This window comes from Bubalus kerabau, chromosome 17 (genome assembly GCF_029407905.1).
Source record: "Bubalus kerabau isolate K-KA32 ecotype Philippines breed swamp buffalo chromosome 17, PCC_UOA_SB_1v2, whole genome shotgun sequence".
In the NCBI taxonomy this organism is placed as follows: domain Eukaryota; kingdom Metazoa; phylum Chordata; class Mammalia; order Artiodactyla; family Bovidae; genus Bubalus; species Bubalus kerabau.
Genome location: NC_073640.1, coordinates 63,808,287 through 63,833,393, shown reverse-complemented (window position 1 = coordinate 63,833,393; position 25,107 = coordinate 63,808,287). Strand labels below are relative to the sequence as shown.

Sequence of the window (25,107 nt, the reverse complement as noted above, 5' to 3'; positions counted from 1 at the left end):
TTACTGGCATCTGAAGTGTATTGTGGGGGGAGTGGAGTGGGGACAGGGGAGTGGCAGATTTGTGGGATGTGTGGGATCTGATGCTATATCGGATAAATGCCGAGGTTGAGTTGAATTGTAGGACACCCAGCTGGTGTCACATGCAATTGCTTGTGGAAAAAACACCCACATATTTGCTGATCAGAAGTGTCAGAAAGTGGAGTGTTCTCTGTCAGTGTGGTAGTAGTTTAAGGGTAAAGGAGACAGAGGGAAGAAACACACAGGTAGGAGGAACTGGACTTTTCCCTCCACAGGAAAAAGGACACAAACAGGCTATCAGCATAAAATTCAGGTTAACTGAAGTCAGAATGACTTGCCTACTTATCAATATGTGAAAAATTCTTTGATCAGTCCTGTCGCTATGAGTCTCTGGAACAGAGCACAATGCCAAGTTGGCCTCCTGCGAGAACGGAGAATAGAAGCCAAAATGCTGTTCTGTAGAATGTCAGTGTAAAATAGCTACTTCTACGCATGCAGAGCTTGTATTTCACATTCTAGGTTGTATGGAACAACTGCAGACTGCTTAAATTAAATCCAACCGCAGGAAATGTTTCCGGATCTAACCACCACCACATACAGATCCTTCTTCGAGATCCCAGACCGCTGAATTGCTTCAGTCTCACAGGAGTGGGTGCAACCTACTGACTGGCACAAACAAGCTTTTGACTTAAGCCATTTTCATTGTAAGAGGAAAACATCTTCAGTTCAGTTCAGTGGCTTAGTCATGTCCGACTCTTGGCGACCCCATGGACTGCAGCACGCCAGACCTCCCTGTCCATTGCCAACTCCCTGAGTTTACTCAAACTCATGTCCATTGAGTTGGTGATGCCATCCAACCATCTCACCCTCTGTCGCCTCCTTCTCCTTCCGCCTTCAATTTTTCTCAGCATCAGGGTCTTTTCCAATGAGTCAGGTCTTCACATTAGGTGGTCTAAGTATTGGAGTTGCAGCTTCAGCCTCAGTCCTTCCAATGAATATTCAGGAGTGATTTCCTTTAGATGGAGAGACAGTAACTTAATCTCTTAGCAGGGAGCAACGATGCATCAAGAGACGCAAAAGATTCTCAAACATTTCTAACCCAGAGAGCTACGCCTTCGCAGCGACGCGGAGGAACGCGCAGGCCCCGCCCCTTCCCCGCCTTCTCACCCGCCCCGCGGGGACCTGAGTCCCACGCCCCGCCCCTCTCCGGCCGCGCTCCTCCCTGGCTCCGCCCCCGCCGCCGTGCCTCCGTGTCCGCGCGTGCGCAGCTGGCAACGGACCCGGAAGCGAAGATCGCGGAGCGGAGGTCATATTGCGGCGCATTGTTTCTTGTTTTTCGTGCAAATTTGCGCTTCATAGCCGCGCGCCCAACCCTTCTTCAGGGTGTGGGAGTCACTAGGGCCCTGAAAATCACCGCACCTACTCCTCCGTGCTCCGTAAGTCCAGACGTCGCCGTCACAGGGGGCGTTTCCCTCTGCGTTTCAAATCTCTCAGGCTAGTTCGGTGCCTTGGCTTTTTTTTTCCCCCCTTTGGTTTTCTTCTTCGCTCTATGTTCCTGCTTAAAATCCTTTACTGATCGCCGCCCCCGATGACCCGCGTAAAGCCCTCTTCCCCGACATGAATTCGCTCTCACCTCCTCCTCCCCTTCCTCGTCCCCCATAACCTCGCCCTGGAGGCCGCGCCGGCCCCCGCTCCCGGAGAGGCCGCGCCCGTCCTCTCCCCGGTCCTGGGGTTCTGGGGAGCCCTCGCGGCTCCTGAGACCCCCTCCCTCCCAGCCCCTCTGTCCTCGCGTCCGGCCGGTCCTTCTGCCGCACAGGCCTCTTCATAGTGACGTTTCCCCGTCCGCGTGTGGGGGGAGATGACATGGTCACCCCCGTGACACCCAGCTTTCTCGCTGGAAAATGCTGTCTTCCGCTAGGCGAGCATCTTATTCGGTCGACATCCCTGTAAATATGTGGGCGAGGGGTATCAGGAGAAGCCGAGACAGAGCGGTTCACAAAGTAGGAAAACTAAGGTGGAAATAAGAATGAGTGAGGACAGATGGCCTTGTAGAGGACGGGTGAGGGCCTGTTTCAATGAGTACTTGGTAAGGATGTCAGTGATTTTTTTTAGCAGTTGAAACCTAGTTTAACTGCTAGGTTTAATATAGTCTAATATTCCGTTGTCTTCCATTTTATGCGATCTGTTAAAATAGTGAGGTACTAAGTGGATGTTCCCCTCAGGTCTTTCTTCTGTGTTCTCTGCCGGTGATACAGAATGGGCTGATTGACCTCAAACCTTCCAACAGAGCCCCTCTATTCTTGATGAGCACATTCTCGCAGAGCTTATTTCCAAGCTAACCCCTTCATTATTTTCCCAGAAGGGTCAGCTTCTTGGTCTCCATTCCTGGACACCCAGAGTCCTTGGATTTGCAGCTTCTGTGCGTTCCTCTTACAGTGCCTGTGCCCAGAGGTCTCTATGCCTTTCAGCTCTGTTTGTTCATGCCTGCATGGAGGAGAGGAGGAAAAATGGAGAAAATGGAGGGGAGCCTGTCGGGGTCTGCAGGAGAGTTGTGGGAGCAAGTGTGGGCCTCTGGATGAGCCCAGTGAATTGTGTGTGTGTGTGTGTGTGTGTGTGTGTCCCAGGCATAGTTGTAGGATCATGGGGTGTACGGAACTGTTGGCAAAGGATGTTGCTGTTCTGGCTGGAGCATCTGCAAGTGGGTTTATGGATGGTGTGGGCTGCGTGAAATGGTGTGGGTACCATAGCATCTTAGCTCAGGTTTCCTGGGACACACAGATGCTGAGGCTGAGATGTGCATGCATGGGTTGAATTGAGTAACATGATCTCACCTGTGGAAGAATGAAGGCAGTGGATTTGGCAGAGGGAAATGTATTCCTGTGACGTTGTTAAAACAGGTTCTTGGCTGAGCCCGTGGGAGCGCTGTGTGCAGGAAGATGGGTGTGTTAGTCCTGGCGGGTGCCTACACGCACCTCTTGTGACAGTGGGCAGCAGAGGACTGTCTCTTTCATATGGTGAGGTCTTCCCTGTGTGTGTGGTTGTGGCACAGGAAAGGGGATGTTGATTCTAAGCCTTAAACAGCCTGTTTTCAACTTTCAGGATTGACCTCGAAAGATTCACCTCTGAGGAAGAAATCCAGAGGAGGCAGAAGAGGAAAGAAAAGAGGTCAAGAATGGCTCTTTCTCAGGTGAAGTCAGATTTTCAGTTAATTGTTTTGTCGGTCCTTCCAAAATGCCCTGCTTCAGAATTACTAGTCTTCTCTGATGGTTAAGTATGTTCTTGCTCAATAAAAGTTTTTTTTTTTTTTTTTTCAATTTTTATTTCAAGAACTTTTCAACCCTGGTGGCTCAGACGGTAAAGCATCTGTCTACAATATAGGAGACCTGGGTTTGAGCCCTGGGTCGGGAAGATCCCCTGGAGAAGGAAATGGCAATCCACTCCAGTACTATTGCCTGGAAAATCCCATGGACAGAGGAGCCTGGTAGGCTACAGTCTATGGGGTTGCAAAGAGTCAGACAGGACTGAGCAACTTCACTTTCACAATGGTGGTTTAGTCGCCAAGTCATGTCTGACTCTTGCACTCTTGCAACCCCATTGACTAGCCTGCCAGGCTCCTCTGTCTATGGGATTCTCTAGGCAAAACTACTGGAATGGGTAGCCATTTCCTTCTCCAGGGGATCTTCCCAACCCAGGGATCGAACCCGGGTCTCCTGCATTGCAGGCAGATTCTTTACCAACTAAGCTATGAGGGAAGGCCCTGTATACCACTAATATCCTTTCCAGTTTTGAATCAATATTTTATTAGTGGAATAAACAAAATCTGGCTTTTGTTAATAGTTACTTATCTGGATTTAAATGGATAAAATTATATTTGCATTTTGAGTTATATGTATTTTACAGAGATTGAAGTATTATATATTTGTTCATGCTTGTACTGGTTCTTTGCTAACCTACTGAAGAATAATGTTGACAAACTAAATTATGTAAGATTAGAACATTTTATTTGTCCCAGAGATGCTGAACTACATTAAGTAAAAATGATAATTTAAAAACTTACCCAAAATATGTTGAAACAGCTACTCTTATTTAGTGAATTGGATATTTACATGTGTGTGTACATGCATGCATGTGCAAGTTCTTGGCTTTTATAAAAGACATCATTTTATAGTAAGTTTTTTATTTTTTAGCAATTGAGATTATATCTTAATTTTTTTACACTGTCACATTAATAATTTAAATAGGAGTAAAAATGTAAACATATGTGGATGTGTACACACATTATGCATTTGCACATGTTCACCTTGTACTCGTTTCAGCTTTCTCAGGGAACCCTCTATGTTAATACATGTAGTAACTGTCAATACACTTAAAGCATTAAGAGTAATGCTTAGCACATAGGAAGTATTGAAACGCTTTTCATCATTTCTCTTATCCTCATCTCAATGTTAAGATCCTGATCTTTTTGTAAAGCTACTGTGGACTTTTTCGTCTCTCAGGACACCACTCACTAGCTCATCTGCATATTGAATCCCACTCAGTGTGTACAACAGAATATCTGACTCTCCTGTGTAGCCAACCTGTGTTTCATTTTTGCTTGTATATTTCATGTATCATCCACAGAAATCAGTCATCCACACTGATTTGGAGGATATCATATTCTCTTACAGAAGCAAAGAAATTAAAATTCAAGGCACATAACTTGCTCAAAATGCCTGTACTGGAATCTGTCAAAACCCATTCTCCAACCCAATTGATCCTCTCTCTTCTTCTCATTTTGTGTGAAGATAAGAACTCTCCTTGTAGTCCCTCAGTGAGATATATTTTTTATTTCAGGGACATTTGACCTTTAAGGATGTGGCCATCGAATTCTCTCAGGAGGAGTGGGAATGCCTGCACCCTGCTCAGAGGGCCCTGTATAGGGACGTGATGCTGGAGACCTACAGGAACCTGCTCTCTGTGGGTGAGGATCACTTTCCTCTAGAAGTTGGGATCTGCCCTGGGGTATCTCTGCATTTTCCCTCTGTGCCTCTTGGGAGCCCCTCTTTTGCTTGACTGAGCTCGAAGCCTTGTTGACTCAGACATGCAAAGCTTCGTGATTGGCATCAGGAGTTGAACCATTTCTTCAGAAATATGCACATTTCATGATACACTAGGAGTTGTTCCAGAGCTTAAGTATTTAAAAAGTCTAATGGCAAACTTGTAAAATACCGAATTCCCTGTTTTCTCTCCCTCTGGCTTTTGATTCAGTAGTTCTAGGAAGAGAGCTTGAGACCTGCATATTAGGCTGTTCCCTCTGCATTCAGAAGGAGGCAGTAGATGAATGTGTGAAGTATTTTTCCAGACCTCCCCCTTGTAATGTCCTCACTGCTCGTGAGGAGCTGGGAGTTCTTTTCTTTTCTTCTAAATTATTTATTTATTTTTGGCTGCACTAGGTCTTCACTGCTTTGCTCTGGCTTTCTCTAGTTGTCACGAGCAGGGGCTACTCTTCCTTGTGCTGTCCAGGTTTCTCATTGAAATGGCTTCTCTCCCTCTCTTTTTTCCCCTCTTAAGGGGAAGTTTATTTCCCGGTCAGAAAAGAAGAATCAGGGACAGGACCCTGTGCACTCTAGGCCCAGGCCTGACCGACGAAGGGTGGGGTAGGGTGGGGTGCGGGCAGAGGGGACGGCTCCAGCTGTGCAAGCTTGGTCCCATGGTTGTCCTGGGTGGTCCAGGGAGGGCCTGCTGGGGATTGGTGGCACCAAGCCTGGGGGCAGAGGCGGCAGGCCAGCAGGCCCAGAGGACAGCACATATGGAGGCAATAAATACTGACAGGCCAGGGCACACGACCCCAGGCCGGCAGGCCAGGAGGGACAGGTAAGGCTCGGCCACTGGCTTTGTCTGCCAAGAGCTCTCTTGGGGGCCGTGGGCTCTAGGCACTGCCCACTGGGACAGAGAAGCCAGAGGCGTGAGGACACCCAGCCTCCCAGATGGGAAGGAGGCTGCTTTGAGTCTTGACAGTTTGGCTTTCCCAAGCCCCGGAGCCATCCCTGTGGGCCTGGGCAGACTGGGGACCAGCACATCCCCAGAAAGAAATGGCTTCTCTTATTGCAAAGCACAAGCTCTAGGGCAAGTGGGCTTCAGTAGTGGCGGCTCATGGGCTCTAGATCTCGGGTTCGATAGTTGTGGCGCAAGGGCGCAGTTGCTCCAAGGAATGTAGGATCTTCCTGGACCAGGGATTCAACCTGTGTCCCCTGCATCGGCAGGCAGATTCTTATTCCCTGCACCACCCAGGGAAGGCTGTTCTTATCTTTTTGTTAAGTATGAATTTCTGTTTCTGAACGTTATCTCCATCTTAGAGCAAGGGAAAGAACTCTAGATTCTAGAGAATGAAGTGAAAATAGAAAAAAAAAATAAACAAATGGGAATGTATCAAAGGTGCCAACACAGGTCAGAGCTCAGAAGGGCAGTGAGGAAACTGCACCATTAATAGTGTTTGGGAAACTCTCCCTAAGTGGGAGATGTCTATGGGAAAACAGAAGTTTATTTCTTGTAAATTTTCAGAGAAAATTTTTCTTCTCCCTGACTTGTTCTGTCCTGCAATATGTAAAGTTTATCTTTTCACACTTAGTGGTGCTACAACAGCTCCCACACAGACCAAGGCAAAGTGTTCATCGCCATCTACACTCCGTCACCTGGCTCCTGAGAATTCTTTGCTTCCTTGACTTTGAGGAGAATAGGATAGTCTTTTTCCATTGGTCTCCCTTTCTTGATTCCATCAGATGCATTGCCAGGTGGGTTCTCTTACCACTAGTGCCACCTTAGAAGCCCAGAATTGCCCACAGTATTCTCTCATAATCCTTTTGATTTCTGTAGAATCAGTTGTGATCAGTTGTAATGTTCCCTCTTTCATTTCCAACTTCAGCTATTTGAGTCTTCTGATTTTTTTTCTTTATCTTGCTGAGTGTAAATTTTGTCTTTCTTTTCAAAGAACCAACTTTGAGTTTTGTGGTTGTAGTTTTTTTATTCTCTAATTCCTTTAATCTTTTTCTTCCTTCCTTCTCTAGCTTTGGCTCTATTTTGTTCTTCTGAGATCTTTTTTTTTTTCCCAATCTTTTCTTCCTTTCTCTCTCTCTCTCTTTTTTTTTTAAATTCTTATTCATGGTCAGCCAGGATTTCTTTTGTGCACTTCTTTGTATTTTCTTTTTTCCCAGATTTATTGACATGTAATCCACATAACATATGTGTTATGTGGACACAGACCATAGCATGAGTTCTGATAGCTCAGCTGGTAAAGAATCCACCTGCAATGCAGGAGACCCCGGTTCGATTCCTGGGTTGGAAAGATCCGCCGGAGAAGGGATAGGCTATCCACTCCAGTATTTTGGGGCTTCCCTTGTGGCTCAGCTGCTAAACACTGTTCCTGTAATGCAGGAGACCTGGGTTTGATCCCTGGGTTGGGAAGATCCCCTGGAGAAGGGAAAAGCTACCCACTCCAGTATTCTGGCCTGGAGATTCCATGGACTATAGTTCATGGTTTTGCAAAGAGTCGGACATGACTGAGTAACTTTCACTTCACTTCAATCCACATAACATGGTATAAATGTAAACTGTACAGTGATGATATGATATATATATATTACTAAATAATTACCAGAGCACACTTAACACATCCATCAAGTCACATAATTACAATTTGTGTTTGTGCGTGTGTGTGTGTGTGGTGAGAACATTTAATGTCTACTGTCTAATCAAGTTTGATTATATAAGACAGTTTTGTTAACAGTAGTCACCATGCTGTATTTTAGATCTCCTGAACGTATTCACCTTATAACTGAAACTGCCGATATAACTGAAACTGTAATAATATTTCCCTGTATGTAATAATATTCCCCTGTATGTATAATATTCCATTGTGTGTAATATATTCCATGGTATGTAATGATATTCCCCTGCCCCTGCAATCACTCTTCTACTCTCTTTTTCTAATCATTTGGCTTTTGTTTTTAAGATTCCATATATGTGTGATATAAGTGAGGTCACAACTGTATTTGTATTTCTCTCCTGACTTACTTCATTTAGCATAATGCCCTGAAGGTCTGTATTGGTACAGATAGCAGGATTTACTTTTTTTTTTTTGGCTGAATAATATTCCATTGTATATGTAACATTTTAAAATTTCTTTACACACTGTTGGACACTTAGCTTTTTTTTATGTCTTCGCTATTGTAAATAATGCTGCAACAACAGAGCAGTGCAAATATCTCTGTAAGAGAGTGCTTTCATTTCCTTTCAGTGTATTCCCAGAAGTGAGATTGCTATATCTTATGGTCGTCCTTCTTTTTTTTTTTTTTTTAATATTTTGAGGAATTCTACATACTCTTTTTCTATGGTGGCTGCACCAATTTACATTTCCACCAGTATTGCAGTGAGTTGCCTTTTCTCCATATCTTCACCTCCACTTTCTTCTATCTCTTGACTTTTTTATGATGGCCATTCTACTAGGTGTGAGGTGGTATGTCACTGTAGTTTTGCTTTGCATTTCCTCCTAAGGGCAGCTCTGGGTATTGGGAGGGTTTGAGTTCAGTCTCAGAGCCTGCCAGTTCTTTTCTTCCAAGGTCAGTATTCTAGTCACCCTTGTGCAGTTCTATGGAAGCCCGGGTGGCACAGTGATAAAAAAAATCCACCTGCCAATGCAGGAGAGATGTGGGTTTGAACCCTGGGTTGGGAAGATCCCCTGGAAAAGGAAAATGGTAACCCACTTCAGTTTTTTTCTGGGAAGTCCCATGGACAGAGGAGACTGCCGGGCTATAGTCCATGGCGGTCACAAAGAGTTGGACATGACTGAGCACATATGTACGCATGTTCATATACTGAACAACTTTCTCCCGACAGAAGCTAAATCAGTATGTACAGGGCTGATGACTCAAAAGCCAATTCCAGGAGGGATAGCCAAGTCTGACTGTTAGAGCTCTTATTATCTCCCATGAATTATTTCTTTCTCAGATCCTGGTATTCATTGTAGTATTTTATAATGTGGGCTGCCTGAATAACCAGTTGTGCTCAAGAACATGTTTTCTGATTCTGTAGGTACAGGTTCAGATTGTCTTTCTCTCACTTGCTGTGTACATTGGTGTCAGGTACATAAATCCTGTGAGTCTGCTGTCCTTATTTTTAAAATAGTGGTTGTAGGCTGCTTGGGCTTCAGAAGTTGTAGCTTTTGGACTCTAGAGCTAGGGTTCAGTATTTGTGGTGCACGGGCTTAGTTGCTCCATGGCATGTAGGATTTTCCCAGGGATCAAACTGGTGTCCCTTGAATTGCAGGTGGATTCTTAACCACTGGACCGCCAGGGAAGCTCCTGTGTATGTTTCATTTTCCAATATGTTCTCAACAGTATTGTCTCTGACCTTCGTTAATAAATTCTCAAAGCATATGCAATGTATCACATATGATTTGGGGCCAGTGACCAGGATTACTAAAGGGCAGTGCATAGACACGGAATTTCTCTATTAGTTGACTGTGATGTAGCTGCAGTCATAAAATTGTAATAGTGACTTCTGACTTCTTTTTCCAGCTTTTTTTAATAATGTTATGTATTTTCCTGACATGATAGTTCATAAGTCAGTGATTTCTATATAACTCCCAGCTCTCATATTGTGTGCTCCTTCTAGAATATAAGTTCTTTATTCTTAAGGGGGAATGTCTAGAGTGCTACAGAGTAAAAATTTTCTGTAATATGGTGACTTATTATCTATGCTGACTTTATCATGGTTTACTGGAATAATTTTCAATTTATATTGTGATTTATAGATGATCTTTCAGCATGCATTATGCAATATATCTGACACACAGCATCTCTTAATATTGTAAAATGCTTTCTCTCAGTGGGTACATGTGGATATATAATGTGTATTAAGATAAATATTTTGTTTTCTTATAAATTGTTTTATTTTCTCAGTTCTACAATGGTTTTGCAATTCTAAACTATAAGTTATTTAGATTATTTATTAGATAAGCTTGTTTTGGATTATTTAGCATTACAATCAGAGAAGGCAACGGCACCCCACTCCAGTCCTCTTGCCTGGAAAATTCCATGGACGGAGGAGCCTGGTAGGCTGCAGTCCATGGGGGAGCTAAGAGTCGGACACGACTGACCGACTTCACTCTGATTTTTCACTTTCATGCATTGGAGAAGGAAATGGCAACTCACTCCAGTATTCTTGCCTGGAGAATCCCAGGGACAGAGGAGCCTAGTGGGCTGCCGTCTATGAGGTCGCACAGAGTCGGACACGACTAAAGCGACTTAGCAGCAGCAGCAGCATTACAATACATTGACTATTCTTTAGTACTTATATATGTATAGTAATTATGCATAAAATATGTATAATAGTTTTTTCTCCTCAGTTATGAGACAGCAATATGTTTACTGCCAAAAGGTATGTGATCTTTGAGGTCAAGGTGGAAAATACCCTTTCTTTGAGAGCTAGCGTAAGTTTGCACAATGTGAGTGATTTTGTCATTGAGTGACTAGGCTACCCTAAAATTAACTTGAATTACATGTGATTATTCTTTCTTTAATAAAAGATCCCATTTCTGTAGTTGTGTCTACCTTGAAGGTCATGGTTGGGAAGTTTAATAACTGTTCAGGATTGGTAATGCCTTTTGTGTAATATCACCTTTTCAACATGAAACATTTATTTACCATCTGTAATTAATAGGATACCTATGGTTCTTTATATCTTGTAGCTGTCTCTCATATACATGTGATCAAGAAATTGAAACCAAAAGCAAACAGTGATACAGGAGTATTCCAGAGAGTGATGTTGGGAAGATATGAAAGTCAGGAAGTCCGAGATTTTTACTTCACGGAAATCCAGGAAAATATGCATGTCTTTGAGTGTCAGTGGACAGATGATGAAGGAAATGACAAAGGAATGCCTGTTAACAATAATGAAAATCTCACTGATGGAAAAAATCAACATGGTAGAAGGGATCCAGGAATCAAACCTATTGAAAATAAGCTTGCATTAAGCTTTCAGGATGAATGGTGTATATTTAAAAGTGAAGAGAAAATTGATGAATTTAATGAAGCTGACAAGAGTAGCAACAGTAGCACCTCATTTTTACCATTGCAGACAATTTCTCCTATTGTCCAAACCAACATTTCTAATCCGTATGGGAATGATTTTATTCACCCTTCAATACTGACACAAGACCAGAAAGCATACAAGGAAAAACCTTATAAATGTAATGAGTGTGACAAAACCTTTCCTTACAGCTCAAACCTCAGCAGACATCAGTTAATCCATACGGGAGAGAAACGTTATAATTGTGATGTATGTGGTAAGGTGTTTAGTCGAAATTCACACCTCGCGTGTCATCAGAGAATTCATACAGGAGAGAAACCTTACAAATGTAAAGAGTGTGGCAAAACCTTTAATCAGTGCTCAAACCTCACTAGACATCAGTTGATCCATACAACACAGAAAGCCTATGAATGTGATGTCTGTGGCAAGGTCTTCAGTCGAAAATCAGTCCTTGTAAGTCATCAGACAGCGCACTTTGGAGAGAAATCTTACAAATGTAATGAATGTGGCAAAGCCTTTAGGAAGCGCTCAAGCCTTACTCAGCATAAGAGAATCCATACAGGAGAGAAACCTTACAGATGTAATGAGTGTGGGAAGGCCTTTAGGAAGCATTCAAACCTTACTCAACATAAGGTAGTCCATACTGGAGAGAAACCTTACAGATGTAATGAGTGTGGCAAAGCATTTAGTGTACACTCAGCCCTAAGGAACCATCAGATAATCCATACAGGAGAAAAACCATACAAATGTGATGTCTGTGGCAAGGTCTTCAGTCGAAATTCAATCCTTGCAAGTCATCAGAGGCTGCACACTGGGGAGAAACCTTATAAGTGTAAAGAATGTGGTAAGTCATTTATGCAACGTTCACTCCTTTGGATTCATGAGAAAATCCATACTGGTGAGAAACCTTACAAATGTAATGAATGCGGCAAAGCCTTTCCCGTGCGGTCAATCCTTACTCAACATATGAGAATCCATACTGGGGAGAAACCTTATATATGTACTGAGTGTGGCAAAGCCTTTACGAAACATTCAAATCTTACTCAACATAAGACCACCCACACTGGAGAGAAACCTTACAAATGTGATGAGTGTGACAAAGCTTTTACCCAAGTTTCAAGTCTTAGTAGGCATCAGAGAATGCACAGTGGAAAGAAACCGAGTAAATGCAATGTGTGTGTTAAGCCTTTGATCCAACATTCGCAGCTTTGGGATCTTGAGAGAACTCATACTGGAGAGAAACCTTACAAATATGATGTGTGCTTTAAGGCATTGGTCCAGCATTCACAACTTTGCAGTCATGGGAAAACTCTCACTGGAGAACTCAAATGCAGTTTATGTGGCAAGGCTTTTATCCAGCATTCAAGCCTTGTGGCACATCAGAGAATTCATACAGGAGAAAGACCTTATAAATGTAATAAATGTGATAAGGCTTTTACCCAAAATTCACAACTTTGGCGTCACGAGAGAACTCATATTGGAGAGAAGCCTTATCAATGTAATGAGTGTGGCAAAGCCTTTACAGATGGTTCACATCTCAATCGACATAAGATCATTCATACTGGCGAGAAACCTTACAAATGTCATGAGTGTGGCAGAGCTTTTACTCAGTTTACAAACCTGGGTAGGCATCAGAAAATACATACTGAAAAGAAACATAAACCTAGTCTATGTGGCAGTGCTTTTATTAAAAGCTGAAGCTTTGGGCATCATCGAAAAATTAATAATAGAAATCTTACAAATATAATGATTGAGATAAAATGTATGTAGGTAGTCAGACCTTAAGATCAGAGACCCCCTCAAGGAGAGAAATCATTTAAAACATACGTATGTGGCAAAGCCTGTAACTGTGCCTAACATTTATTTGGTGGCAGAATGTACATCTTTAAGAGAAACCACACAAAATTTTGGCAAAGTTTAAGCCTTCTGGAATGTAACAAAATTCTTACTAGAGAGAAACTATATAAATATGATGCCTGTGATCAGCTTTGTCAAAAATGTATACTTTTGTGGTTGTGCTCAGTCGCTCAGTTGTGTCCAACTATTTGCAGCCCCGTGGACTGTAGACCGCCAGGCTCTTTTGGATTCCCCAGGCAAGAATACTGGGGTGGGTTGCCATACACTCCTCTAGGGGATCTTCCCAACCTAGGGGTTGAATCCAGGTCTCCTGCATTGCAGGCCCATTCTTTACCATCGGAGACACCAGGGAAGCCCTTTTAAAGATGGTAGAGTGCATAAAAAGGTTTAGAGGGTGTGTGTGTGTGTGTGTGTGTGTGTGTGTGTGTGTGTGTGTAGCAGAGGAGGAAGAATGCCATGCTGTCCTGACACAGAGTGGAGTTGGCATAAAGGCACGATTGCAGGATCACCAACAGCCAGAGGTGGGTTCAGGCTATTCACAGTCAATACTGAGGGGTCTTTGAAAAAAAAAAAAAAGATGGGAGAGGTAGAGGTGGACTTTTGAGGAGCTCCACAGGAAAGGTATGGAGCAGACACACAGGGAATGTGAGGGAACAGCCAGGAATCTGAATCAAGAACAGTCAATTCGGGGCTGTTTTTCTCTCCAGCTGTGATGAGCCACACGGGGACAAGGTAGAGCTGGTGTGATGGGGGCGTCCACATACCAGGCCTTTGCTTTGGGGCATTTGACTTGCATGTAAATGACAGAGGACAGTGTTTGTCTCCATGATTTAAAAATAACCTGGATGAGGTGGTAGAGTGTATTCCATTGGCTTACCATTTTATTCTTGATGCAGACAAGCCTAGACTGTAGTTACATACTCCGCACATGGTCAGCGAATTAATGAGAAGAACACAAAATGAAACTAGTACACCATCTGGTATGGCCTTCACTTTAGGGGGTTGATGTGTGCAGGGGTCCTTTGACCTCGGAGAGTGGGAAGGGATCTATCTGGCCAGGAACAGCAGAGGAGGGCAGAGGCAGGGCCCTCCACCCGGACAGTCCTCCTCACCCTCACCAAGCACAAAGGGCGAGTGTAAATTCAACTGGGACCGCAGTAAGCTCATCCAAGGGGTAGCTACTTGAGGCTGAGTAGACCCACTTCGGAAATAAAAAGAGCCTAAAATCAGGAGAGAAAAGGACGAAGCCTCCTGGCTGCCTAGACCCTTCCATGGAGAAAAATTCTGAAACAAAACGCTGTTCTGTAGCGTTTAATATTATATCGTCCGTTCTACCCATTGGGAATTTTGTATTTCATATTCTAACTTGTAATCCCTACACAGATAACTCCTGTTCTTTTTAATTTAAATTGCTTAAATTAATTGATTGCAGGCAATGTTTCTGGATCCAACTACCGCCCCACAGCTACTCCTCACTGAGATCGCAGTTTTCTCAGTTCAGGACCAACGGTCGGTCAACCGCTGGCAAAAATAGCTTTTGACTTAAACTGTTTTCAACTTGTTAAAAAGAAATTTCCAAAATAAGTGGCCCACACAACTGTAAGCATTTAATTTAAAACTTGTTAGAGAGTAACTTAAAGCTAAGCAGGAAGCCATCCTATCATAAGATACAAAGACCCTCAAGCATGTCTAAACCTAGAAAAGGTAAACTTGGGAGGGAATCCAAGGGACGCACACACCACACCTCTACCGGCTCTCGTCCCTCCCTCTCAGTCGTAGCGCAAGCCGGCGTTCCCTACGCCCCGCTTCTTGCTGGTCGTGCTCTGCTCAGGCCCCGCCCACAGCCCTTAAGCGCACGCGCAGTTTCTTCAAGACCGGGAAGCTGATAGTGCAGAGCACAAGTCACAATGAGCAGCAAGAGTTAACACTTTTCTAGCTTGGGCCTGCGCCTCACAGTCCTCTTTCCAGACAGACGGTTAAAATTAGCAATTTCAAGGTACGGGGAGGCACCTCCTGTTCCCAGCCGCCCGGGGCTCCCTCCTCGCCCCGCCCCTCGCCGGTAGCACTCCGCTCAGGCCCCGCCCTGGAGGCCACACCACAACGCCCCCCACGCAGCTTCCTTGCGGAACCGGAGAATGCGAAGTCGGGTACGCTGTACCAAGCCTCTCCTTTCTTGTGTAAATCGGTGCTGCGCGGTACCCCTGACTTCACTTTCAGGACCTAAAATCCTAGCATCCGGCCTTCTGCCCCCAGTAAATCCAGACGTCGGCCTTTCAAGTCGACTGTTTTCCTTTCGGTTAAAATCACCCTGAGGCGGGTCCCTGAGCCCTTGGCTTTTTTGGCCTTGACCCACGTAAACACCGCCTTTCGAGACATTTTCCTGCTTTAAATCCTTTACCACCTCCGCCTCCAACGTCCTCTGCTAAGAGAACAAAGTGAATTCGATGACGGCATCACTCGTCTCGCCCTGTCAGGCCCTGGAGGTAGAGCCGGGGCGCCCCGTTCCTGGAGAGGCAATGTCCTCTCCGGGGGCCTGGGATCCTGGAGGGACCACCTCAGTCCTGAGACCCCCCTCCCTCCCAGCCCCTCTGTCCTTGCCGGTCCTTCGGCTCCACAGGCCTCCCCTTCCTGTCAGCCCGTCCCATCACCCTACGGCAGGGTGCTACCATGACCTGCCCGTGTTGACACCGGTGTTCCGTGTCTAATTCAACTCAGTTGGAAAACGGTCCCTTTGGGTCCCAGGGCATCTTATTTAGTCGCCACCCCTGAAAATTTGGGGGCAAAGGAAATCAAGAGAAGCAGTACAGAGCGACTGAGAAAGAGAAAAGCATGAGGGAGAACCTATGAGAACATAGAAGATGGCTCAGGGACTTGTAAAGAAAGAGAAGATAAAGTGAAAGCAGTTAAGTCCTGATTGAATGTAGCAGGTAAATGAAACAGAAATAAAGAGCCCGATCTCCAGAGGTTAGAGAGCAGCAGTGACGAGGAACTTCACACAGGGAGTCGGGAGAGAAGAGAAGAGTCGGAACCGTGGCCTTCAGAATCTCCTGGTGCTGGGAGAGAAAGAGGACTAGTGGCAAGAAGCGCTGAGGAAGAGCAGGAAAGACGTATCACTCTGGGGTGCCAGAGAGTGAGGAGGGAGTGTTAGGGAGAAAGAAGCAAAACCACACTCCTCCAGTTCGGACTGGAATCCAGGGTCTTAATTAATATTTCACACCTGGTCTCAGGACTTAATGATGCTCAGGTTCTTTACATCGCAGTGCGGACGGAATTCAGCAAGAGGCAAAGTGATAGGTAAGTAGTAGATTTATTGAGAGAGAAACACATTCCACAGGGCCTCCCAGGAGGCACTTCCTTAGGAGACGTGGATTCAGTCCCTGGGTCGGAAAGATCCCCTAGAGGAAGGCATGGCAACCCACTCCAGTATTCTTGCCCGGATAGTCCCATGGAGCCTGGCTGCCTACAAGTCCATGGGGGTCGCAAAAGAGTCGGACAGTACTGAGCCAATGCGCGTGCCCGCACACATTCCATAGCTAGAAAGTAGGTCATCTCAGAAGATGAGAGGCCCTGTGATAATGCAAGTTCCATAGGCAGACTGCAGTCAGTCTCAGAAGGTAAAAGCGACCCTGAAATACAAGGTGGTTAGTTTTTAGGGGCTGAGTAATTTCACAGTCTAGAGAGTGGAGTAATTATTTAAGCTATTTCAGGGAGAGATGGAGACTTCTGGGAATTGGGCCACCCCCCACTTTCTGGCCTTTGACGGTTGGCGTCAGAACTGTCATAGCACCTATGAGCATGTCATTTAACTAATGTATCACGACGAGCATAGAATGAGGTTCAAGGTTTGTTGGCAGTCAAATCTTCCGCCATCTTGGGTCTAACTAGTTATAACTGGATTTTGTCATAGGTTTAATGACTAGGTCATTCTTTTAAGGGTTGTGCCCTGTTCCCTTCCCTCCTGTGTCAGGTGTAGGAGAGTTAGGGGAAGAAATGACCAGAAATAATGGAGATTGAGGGCAGTCAGGTTGGGGAAAAAGAGTGCAAGAGGGGAGGGGAGTAAGTTGAAGAGTGGGGCAGGACAGGTGTGAGGGAAGAAAATAGGAGGGGAGAAACAGCAGGAGGGTAGACAGGAGCAAAAAGAGACACAGGGATAGAATAGGGAGACAGATATGGTGAATGAAATGGAATAACCTGGTAGTGCAGGTAGAGGGAGTGGGTAGCTGGCTCCAGCTGTTTGGATATGGATAATTGTGATGTAGGAGTTGTGTTTTTAGAATCTAGTACATTTAAAATTTGTTTAAATCATACAGATGAGGGTGAGAATTGTAAAACACGTGTCTATAGGTCTTGTGCATCTTGTAATTATTTGAGAAGATAACTTCCATTTGCAGTTTTTATTCAGTGGGGGGCAGTGACTTGTTTCACTCAGTTGCAGGTCGCCCCTTCCTTTCCTTTTACTGGCATGGAGTAGAGGTCAGAGAAGAGGGCACCTGGAACAAGAAATGACTGAGCTTATTTCTAAGTTGACCCCTTTACAGTGTTTTCCACATCAGCAGCTATGTTTGTGCAACTCTGGATTTTTAAAATATTTCACTGAGATTCTTTCTCCACTTGTGCACTGCAGCTAGCGAGTAGCTCCCGCCACCCACTGCAACTAGAGAAAAGCCAAGCAGTAAAGAAGACCCAGGGTGCAGCCAAAAATAACTAAATAAAGTATATTTTAAAGTTTTTTTAAAGTACCAAGAAACCATAAGCTATTAAAAATAACTGCTTATGTGCACAGCTGTGACAAATTATGAATAACATACAAAAAGACCAAAACCCAACTGCAACTGCCACTTCTGAGGTGAGGAGAACAAAAGCAGGGTACTGAACATGGTCCCCCGCCCACAGCACCACCAAGGGGTTGGGCAGACCAGCTAGGGGGACCCACCCAATCTGCTCCTACTCTGCCCCCACCTTCACCCAGTTTAAGAGACCAGCTCACCCAGCCTCAGGGAGCGAGTAAGTCACCTGTTTCTTGTTCTCACCTGTGCTCCAGTTCAGTTCAGTTGCTCAGTCGTGTCCAACTCTGCGACCCCATGGACTGCAGCACGCCAGGCTTCCCTGTCCATCACCAACTCCCAGAATTTACTCAGACTCGTGTCCATCAAGTTGGTGATGCCATCCAAACATCTCATCCTCTGTCATCCCCTTCTCCTCCTGCCTTCAATCTTTCCCAACATCAGGGTCTTTTCCAATGAGTCAGTTCTTTGCATTAGGTAGCCAAAGTATTGGAGCTTTGGTCTCAGCATCAGTCCTTCCAGTGAATATTCAGGACTGATTTCCTTTAGGATTGACTGGTTGAATCTCCTTGCAGTCCAAGGGAGTTCCAATAAAGCTCTGCCTGAATTCTTTGCCTGGCCTGTTACCAATTTCTACTGATTAAACAGTCCAAGAACCCAGGTCGGTAACAAATACAGTCTATCCTTTAACAACTGTGCAGAGACAACCTGAGGGGACGGTCAACTTACAGGGTTTAATATATATACACAGGTCAAATGAGATCACTGTATTGTCACATTTTTGATTACCAGTAATTTACATTTGTTTCTTAATATTACAGGAGACGTTTTAAAATCTATTGCCATTGAGGAAATATCCTTTTCTTGTGAATATGCCCATTTTGCTGCCTTTAAATTATTAAAACAAAACTCATCAGGAACAAAATGGACTCATGTATGCCTATAGTCAGTTTCTCCTATTGATCTGTGTTTGCTGAAAAGTTCCACTATCAACTCCATGCTGAAATATCTTTCTTGTCACCATGACTAGCTACCAATATTGCATAATACAGAGTAAACTACCTTATAAAGATCTCAAAATCTATCCTACTCACTAGATCTTTTACAAATGTAAGGATGTATCTTCTATTCGTGTGTGCCATGCTAAGACATTTTGCTTATTTGTATGTGAAAATATTTGAATATGCTAATTACCCTATCCAAACATTACCATATTTCAAATGATTACCAATTCCTGCATATGATATCTTTCACACGTAAGGATGTGAGAACATATACTTTGCAATAGATGTTAAGAAACAGATATTGCCACAAAAGTTAGTGAGTGTAGGAATGACATTATTTGATAGTTGATAATCTAGCTTTACTTAATATACAATTCATATTAAAGAGAATATACATCCTACAAAATGCCCTAAGAAATACTGCAAACATGGTAATACTTCAGGTAAAAGTTAAATCCCAATGTCTTCATGTCTTACAGGCTTTGTTACCCACATTTGACAAAACATTCCAAGATAAAGAACACAGAAAAGAGCTAAGCTATAATTTTAAAATTAAACTGTCTACCCTCAAAATGAATGTATAGATAATCTGAAATTACATTTAGACATTACTGATTTGAGTTTATGATATAAACAAGTTTTTCTCAAAGGTATTTGAAGGTAATTCATCAAGAGTGTGGAATAAAGTATTTTAAACAATACAGTTCTCATTAAAAGGAAAAAGAAATTATTTTTCTCATTTTATTGTACCCATATGAGATGATGGATGCTAAGTAAACCTAATGATTTCATAATACATGTAAATCAGACCATTCTGCTGTACAGTTTAAAGTTGATATATGTCAGTTATAAAACTGGGATGAGGGAATGATAGTTTTAAAAAGGTAAATAAACACCTTAGCAAAAAATAAAGAATGATGTCATCTATTAAAAAAATTTTTTTAAACACTGCTCTTTTTAGAGCAATGGTTAGTGACCTAAAGCATCATATACAATAGTCCTCCAATCCTCAAACCCCAAATCTTGTCCTTAAGAGTCTCTGAAACTGATGATGAACAGAATGAACAGTGATGAACAGAAACAGAAAGGCTGTTCTGGCGGGTATCCGAATGACATTGCTCATTATAATCAAGGAGAGTCTTGTATTTCATACTGTAGTATGTAATCCCTCCACAGATAAAAATTACACATTAATTCTGTAATTCAAAGTATTCATTTAAATTATCTGTTTCACATGTGTGATTTAGGGTAGGTTCTTCCCTGGTGGCTCAGACGGTAAAGCACCTGCCTACAATGTGGGAAGATCCCCTGGAGAAGGAAATGGCAGCCCATTCCAGTACTCTTGCCTGGAAAATCCCATGGATGGAGAAGCTGGTAGGCTACAGTCCATGGGGTCGCAGAGAGTCGGACACGACTGAGTGACTTCACTTTCACTTTTCATCTTTACCATTTCACATATGTTTTCAAGTATATACGTGTAGAGTATTTGTAACAGTCCCTTATTGTCCTTTTGATGTCTGCAGATTTAGTATAAATAACAAAAATTCAATCAAGTAAATATTAAAAATCATATACATTAGTTTTGTATGGTTTCTCTCTAAGGTTGAATCTCTTTTATTGAAATATAATTGATTATAACTGTTCATTTTGCTTGTACTACACACATGAGGCAACATTTGCTTTATAAAAACAATTACAATGATGTGTGTAGCCATCTATCCTCTATGTCATCACAATATTTTTAAACATCTTCCTTACACAGGATGTAACAGTCCTATGACATATATAAATACCTAAGAGTTCATATGGCTTGGTCCTCTTCATCTCTTTTACCTGGAACCACACCACCCTTCCTTCTGGCAACAACCAGGCATTTGTTCTTCATTATCTATAAAGCTGTTTTCACTGTGTTTTGTTTCTTATATTCCACATATAAGGAGATCATGCAGTATTTGTCTTTCTACATCTGACTTCTTTCACTTAGTATAATCCTCTAGATCCATCCATGTTGTTGCAAATGGCTAGACTTCTTTATTTATGGCTAATATTCCTGCGTGTGTGTGTGTGCCTTGCACACATATCCTCTAATTTTTCATCTATTAATGGATATTTAGGTTGCTTCCATATCTTGGCTATTGGAAATAATGCTACAGTGAATATTAAGAATGCCTATATCTTCTCAAATTAGTGTTTTTCTGTTCTGCCAGTAAATGGCCAGAAGTGCGAAACCTGGCTCACATAACAGGTGTTTTGTTTTTTAATTTCTGAGACTCTTTCATACTGTTTTGCATAAATGATGCACCAATTTACAATACCAGCACCAAGGCCCAAGAGTACCCTTTTCTCTACAGCACTGCTAATGCTTGTTATTTATTGTCTTTCTGATAATAACTATAATGTGGTATCTCATTGTGTTTTGCATTTCCCTGATGATTAATGATGCTGAGCATCTTTTCATGTGTCTGCTGGGCATCTGTATGTGTTCTTCCACCCTGATAGAGTCCCATTAGCTGAGTAAGGCTGGAATACATGCAGAAATTTTGTCTGAATTGTTTTAACTTTGAGCTTTGAATAAAAGCGTTTCCATATGTGTGAAGCATATGTTTGTTTTCAGTGTGTATTTTCAGATGCCTCGTGAGGCTTGCAAACTGGGTATAAGCTTTGCCACACTCATTACATTTGTAAGGTTTTTCTCCAGTGTGGATGGTTTTATGTTGCGTAAGATATGAATGTCTTGTAAGGGCTTTTCCACACTCATCACATTTGTAAAGTTTCTCTCCAGTATGAGTTCTCTCGTGACCCCAAAGCTGTGACCGTTCAATAAAAGCCTTATCACATTTATTACATTTAAAAGGTTTTTCTCCTGTATGAATTCTCTGGTGTGCCATAAGGTTTGAACGCTGGGTAAAATGCTTGCCACACTCATTACATTTGTGTGGTTTCTCTCCAGCATGCATCTTCTGATGTCTGCTAAGGTGTGAAAACTGGGTAAAAGCTTTGCCACATTCATTGCATTTGTAAGGTTTCTCTCCAGTGTGCATCCTCTGATGATTTGCAAGATGTGAATTTCGACTAAAGACCTTGCCACAGACACCACATGTATATGCTTTCTCTTCTGCATGCACTCTCTGATGTGCTATAAGGTGGGACTGGCGGTTAAAGGCTTTGCCACAGTCACTACATCTGTAAGGTTTCTGTCCAGAGTGAATTCTCTTGTGATTTGTGAGGTTTGATTTTTTGCTAAAGGCCTTCCCACAGTCATTACAGTTGTAAGATTTTTCTCGAGTGTGTGTTTTCCTGTGTTGTGCAGATAACACAGTGGTTTCCACACTAGGAGGAATTTGGTGAAGTGGGGAAACTGAGGAACCATTGCCGGCTGACTTCTCAAGTTGAGTGCCTCCATACATTTTCTCCGCAGTTGTAAATCTCTGCAGTTCAGCCACCTGTGCCTGCAGTCTTGCTCCAGTTCTACTGTCCAAACACTTTATATTGTTTCCGGCGATGATTATGTTATCTTTCATTGTTAACAAATTTCTTATGAATGGCTTGTTGTGCGTGAAATATTCATATGTATTACTTCTTACAGAAACACTCTGAGGAAAATTAATTAAGGATTTATTATCCTGATCTTCCCTCTGACTGAGATTTTTGTTGTGGGTCAAAAGCACTTCTTTGTCGTTTCTTGCATCATATCCCCACTCACTCTCACTCTCCTGCATATTTTCACAGATTTCCATGAGGTCAAAATCCTTGATGCCATAAGTTTCATTTTTCTCTAATGTCATTAGGTGGCATAATTCTCCTTTACTGATGTCCTCTTTTGGGGATGATAATTCCTTGACTGCAAATGTGGCAGAATAGCTTCCTATTACACAGAGTTGGAAAATATTTCATGTTGAATTAGACACTTACACAAAAATAATACAACAATCACAAAAGTTCTTCAATCATGGTCTTCAAACACTATGATAGTTCTTTTAGTTTTCTTTTTATACTTTTTCCAACATTAATGTTTTCTCTTATCTCAGATAATAAAATTTCAAGTACATACAATGTACAACACACACTTTTTTGCCATATAACTTGGATAATTAAATGATACTCCATAAGTAGAAAGTCTATCTACGTACTGGCTTACAGAACTGGAGGCATGAAATCATAATTGAGATTCGAGACTGTCTTCCCTAATCCCTAATCTTTATAATACTGTTTAATCACATGTGAACATGATGCAAGAAAAAATATTTTTACAAATCTATACATCACAATAAGTGATACATTTTCATAAATCATGATAAATCTAGCAAGTAAGTTAATAAATAACCACAATTATACAAAATAATAGTCTCTGGAATTCTAAAAGACTCTTGAGTAAGTACAAAAAAATTTTTTTTCATTCCAGAAGGAACACATGATAGGCAAAGTAAAAAGTATCTTGAGAAGCACTGACTTTTGAAATATCAGGCTCAGATCAACACACACATGTATAAAGTTTAAGAATTAAGGAAAACCGTCTGAAATCTCAACTATGGGATTTCATGGAGTACAATTATATGGCAAAAATATACATATACAGTGTACAGTAAATGTTCTGGAAATTTGTTACCTAAGGTTGGAGAGAACATTCGTATGGGAAAAAATTACAAACAGAGACGTTTTCCTCACCCAGGGAGAGCAGGTTCCTGTAGGTCTCCAGCATCACATCCCTGTACAAGGCCCTCTGAATAGGATCCAGGCATTCCCACTCTTCCTGAGTGAATTCTACAGCCACATCCTTGAATGTAAACAGTCCCTGAAAGGAAACATTTCACCAAATGAATAGGGAGAGAGTTCTGAAAATCAGTCTTACAGAATCAGATGTGTAAGGATTGGCTTGGCTGGAATGAATGTTCTGAGTGATCTATGTAAGATAATTCTGAGCAAGTTACAATCCTCCAATTTTTTTTTAACTGAGGTGAAATTCATATTAACAAAGTTAGCCACTTTTAAAGGAGAGTGAAAAAGTTGGCTTAAAGCTCAATTATTCAGAAAACAAAGATCATGGCATCTGGTCCCATCATTTCATGGGAAATAGATGGGGAAACAGTGGAAACAGTATCAGACTTTATTTTTTTGGGCTCCAAAATCACTGCAGATGGTGACTGTAGCCATGAAATTAAAAAACGCTTACTCCTTGGAAGGAAAGTTATGACCAACTTAGATAGCATATTCAAAAGCAGAGAAATTACTTTGCCAACAAAGGTCCGTCTAGTCAAGGCTATGGTTTTTCCAGTAGTCATGTATGGATATGAGAGTTGGACTGTGAAGAAAGCTGAGCGCAGAAGAATTGATGCTTTTGAACTGTGGTGTTGGAGAAGACTCTTGAGAGTCCCTTGGACTGCAAGGAGATCCAACCAGTCCATTCTGAAGGATATCAGCCCTGGGTGTTCTTTGGAAGGAATGATGCTAAAGCTGAAACTCCAGTACTTTGGCCACTTCATGTGAGGAGTTGACTCACTGGAAAAGACTCTGATGCTGGGAGGGATTGGGGGCAGGAGGAGAAGGGGACGACAGAGGATGAGATGGCTAGATGGCATTACTGACTGGATGGACGTGAGTTTGAGTGAACTCCGGGAGTTGGTGATGGACAGGGAGGCCTGGCGTGCTGCGATTCATGGGGTCGCAAAGAGTCGGACACAACTGAGCAACTGAACTGAAAGGACCATTCAGTGACATTTAGTACATTTACAATGTTGAACATCACCTCTTTCTCATTCAAAAATATTTCAATCATCCCCAAAGGAAATCTTTTACCCATTCAGCAGTTGTTTCTTTCTTCCCCATTTGCTATCAGTCCCTGGACACCACTAATGCTTTATCTCAATAGATGTACCTCTTTGGGATATTTGCATATAAGTAGAATAGTATAAAATATAACCTTTTGTCTGATTTCTCTTGTGAATATGCACATACATTTTAGGATTATTTGTTCTACTTTTGTGAAAAATGTCATGGGTAATTTGATATGGATCACATTAAATGTGTAGATGTATTTGAGTAGTTTGGCCATTTAAACCATATTCATTCTTCCAATCCAGGAGAAAATGTAGATTTGTTAATTTTTTTTAACAAAAAGAGTGTTTAAGCCTATATGACTATCAGCCTAAAGAAAGTAGATAGAGGAAGAGGTTAACATACTTGAAAAACAGGATAACCATAACTCAAAAACTATTTCATAAAAACCAAAAGGAACAGAACACAAGCATAATATAATAGGAAATCATCAAACTGCAAAAGGAGAAACAGGAAAAAAAAAAAAAAAAGAAATACAGAATCAACTGGAAAACAAGGTTTAAATTGGCAGTATATACCTATCTATTAATAATTACCTGTAATGTCAA

General features: G+C 42.4%; 2 protein-coding genes across 15 annotated transcripts in view; one reads left to right on the top strand and one right to left on the bottom strand.

Moving 5' to 3' along the window:
* LOC129631040 (zinc finger protein OZF-like) overlaps positions 1 to 25,107 on the bottom strand; it is a 281,286-nt gene that overhangs the window by 4,711 nt on the left and 251,468 nt on the right. For 2 of the 8 annotated variants that reach the window (XR_008703861.1, XR_008703863.1), the window contains one exon: positions 23,472 to 23,519. Coding sequence is in view for 4 of the 8 variants with exons in the window: in XM_055551781.1 (XP_055407756.1) it covers positions 22,532 to 22,592; positions 23,393 to 23,519 (188 nt within the window). In the remaining 4 variants the exon portion in view is untranslated. Of the gene's footprint in view, positions 1 to 17,164; positions 17,430 to 22,385; positions 22,593 to 23,392; positions 23,520 to 25,107 lie in introns of those variants that run through there. The other 6 variants (XM_055551784.1, XM_055551781.1, XM_055551782.1 and 3 more) reach the window with 6 other exon arrangements.
* Positions 1,267 to 20,129, top strand: LOC129631043 (zinc finger protein 160-like). Of its 7 annotated transcripts, XM_055551799.1 has the most exons (5): positions 1,267 to 1,454; positions 3,118 to 3,205; positions 4,852 to 4,978; positions 9,085 to 9,147; positions 9,319 to 10,629. In XM_055551799.1, exons 2-5 carry the CDS (start codon positions 3,191 to 3,193, stop codon positions 9,399 to 9,401), a joined length of 288 nt encoding a protein of 95 aa, XP_055407774.1. In that variant the 5' UTR covers positions 1,267 to 1,454; positions 3,118 to 3,190; the 3' UTR covers positions 9,402 to 10,629. The 7 variants fall into 7 exon arrangements, with proteins under 7 accessions (XP_055407774.1, XP_055407777.1, XP_055407772.1 ...); XM_055551802.1 differs by lacking the exons at positions 9,085 to 9,147; positions 9,319 to 10,629 and adding an exon at positions 19,975 to 20,129; XM_055551797.1 differs by lacking the exons at positions 9,085 to 9,147; positions 9,319 to 10,629 and adding an exon at positions 10,742 to 13,065 and having other exon boundaries at positions 4,870 to 4,978.

Coding starts and splice junctions, on each gene's coding strand:
- LOC129631043 (XM_055551796.1), top strand. Junction 4,979..10,741: donor CAGGAACCTGCTCTCTGTGG/GTGAGGATCACT, acceptor TATATCTTGTAG/CTGTCTCTCATATACATGTG.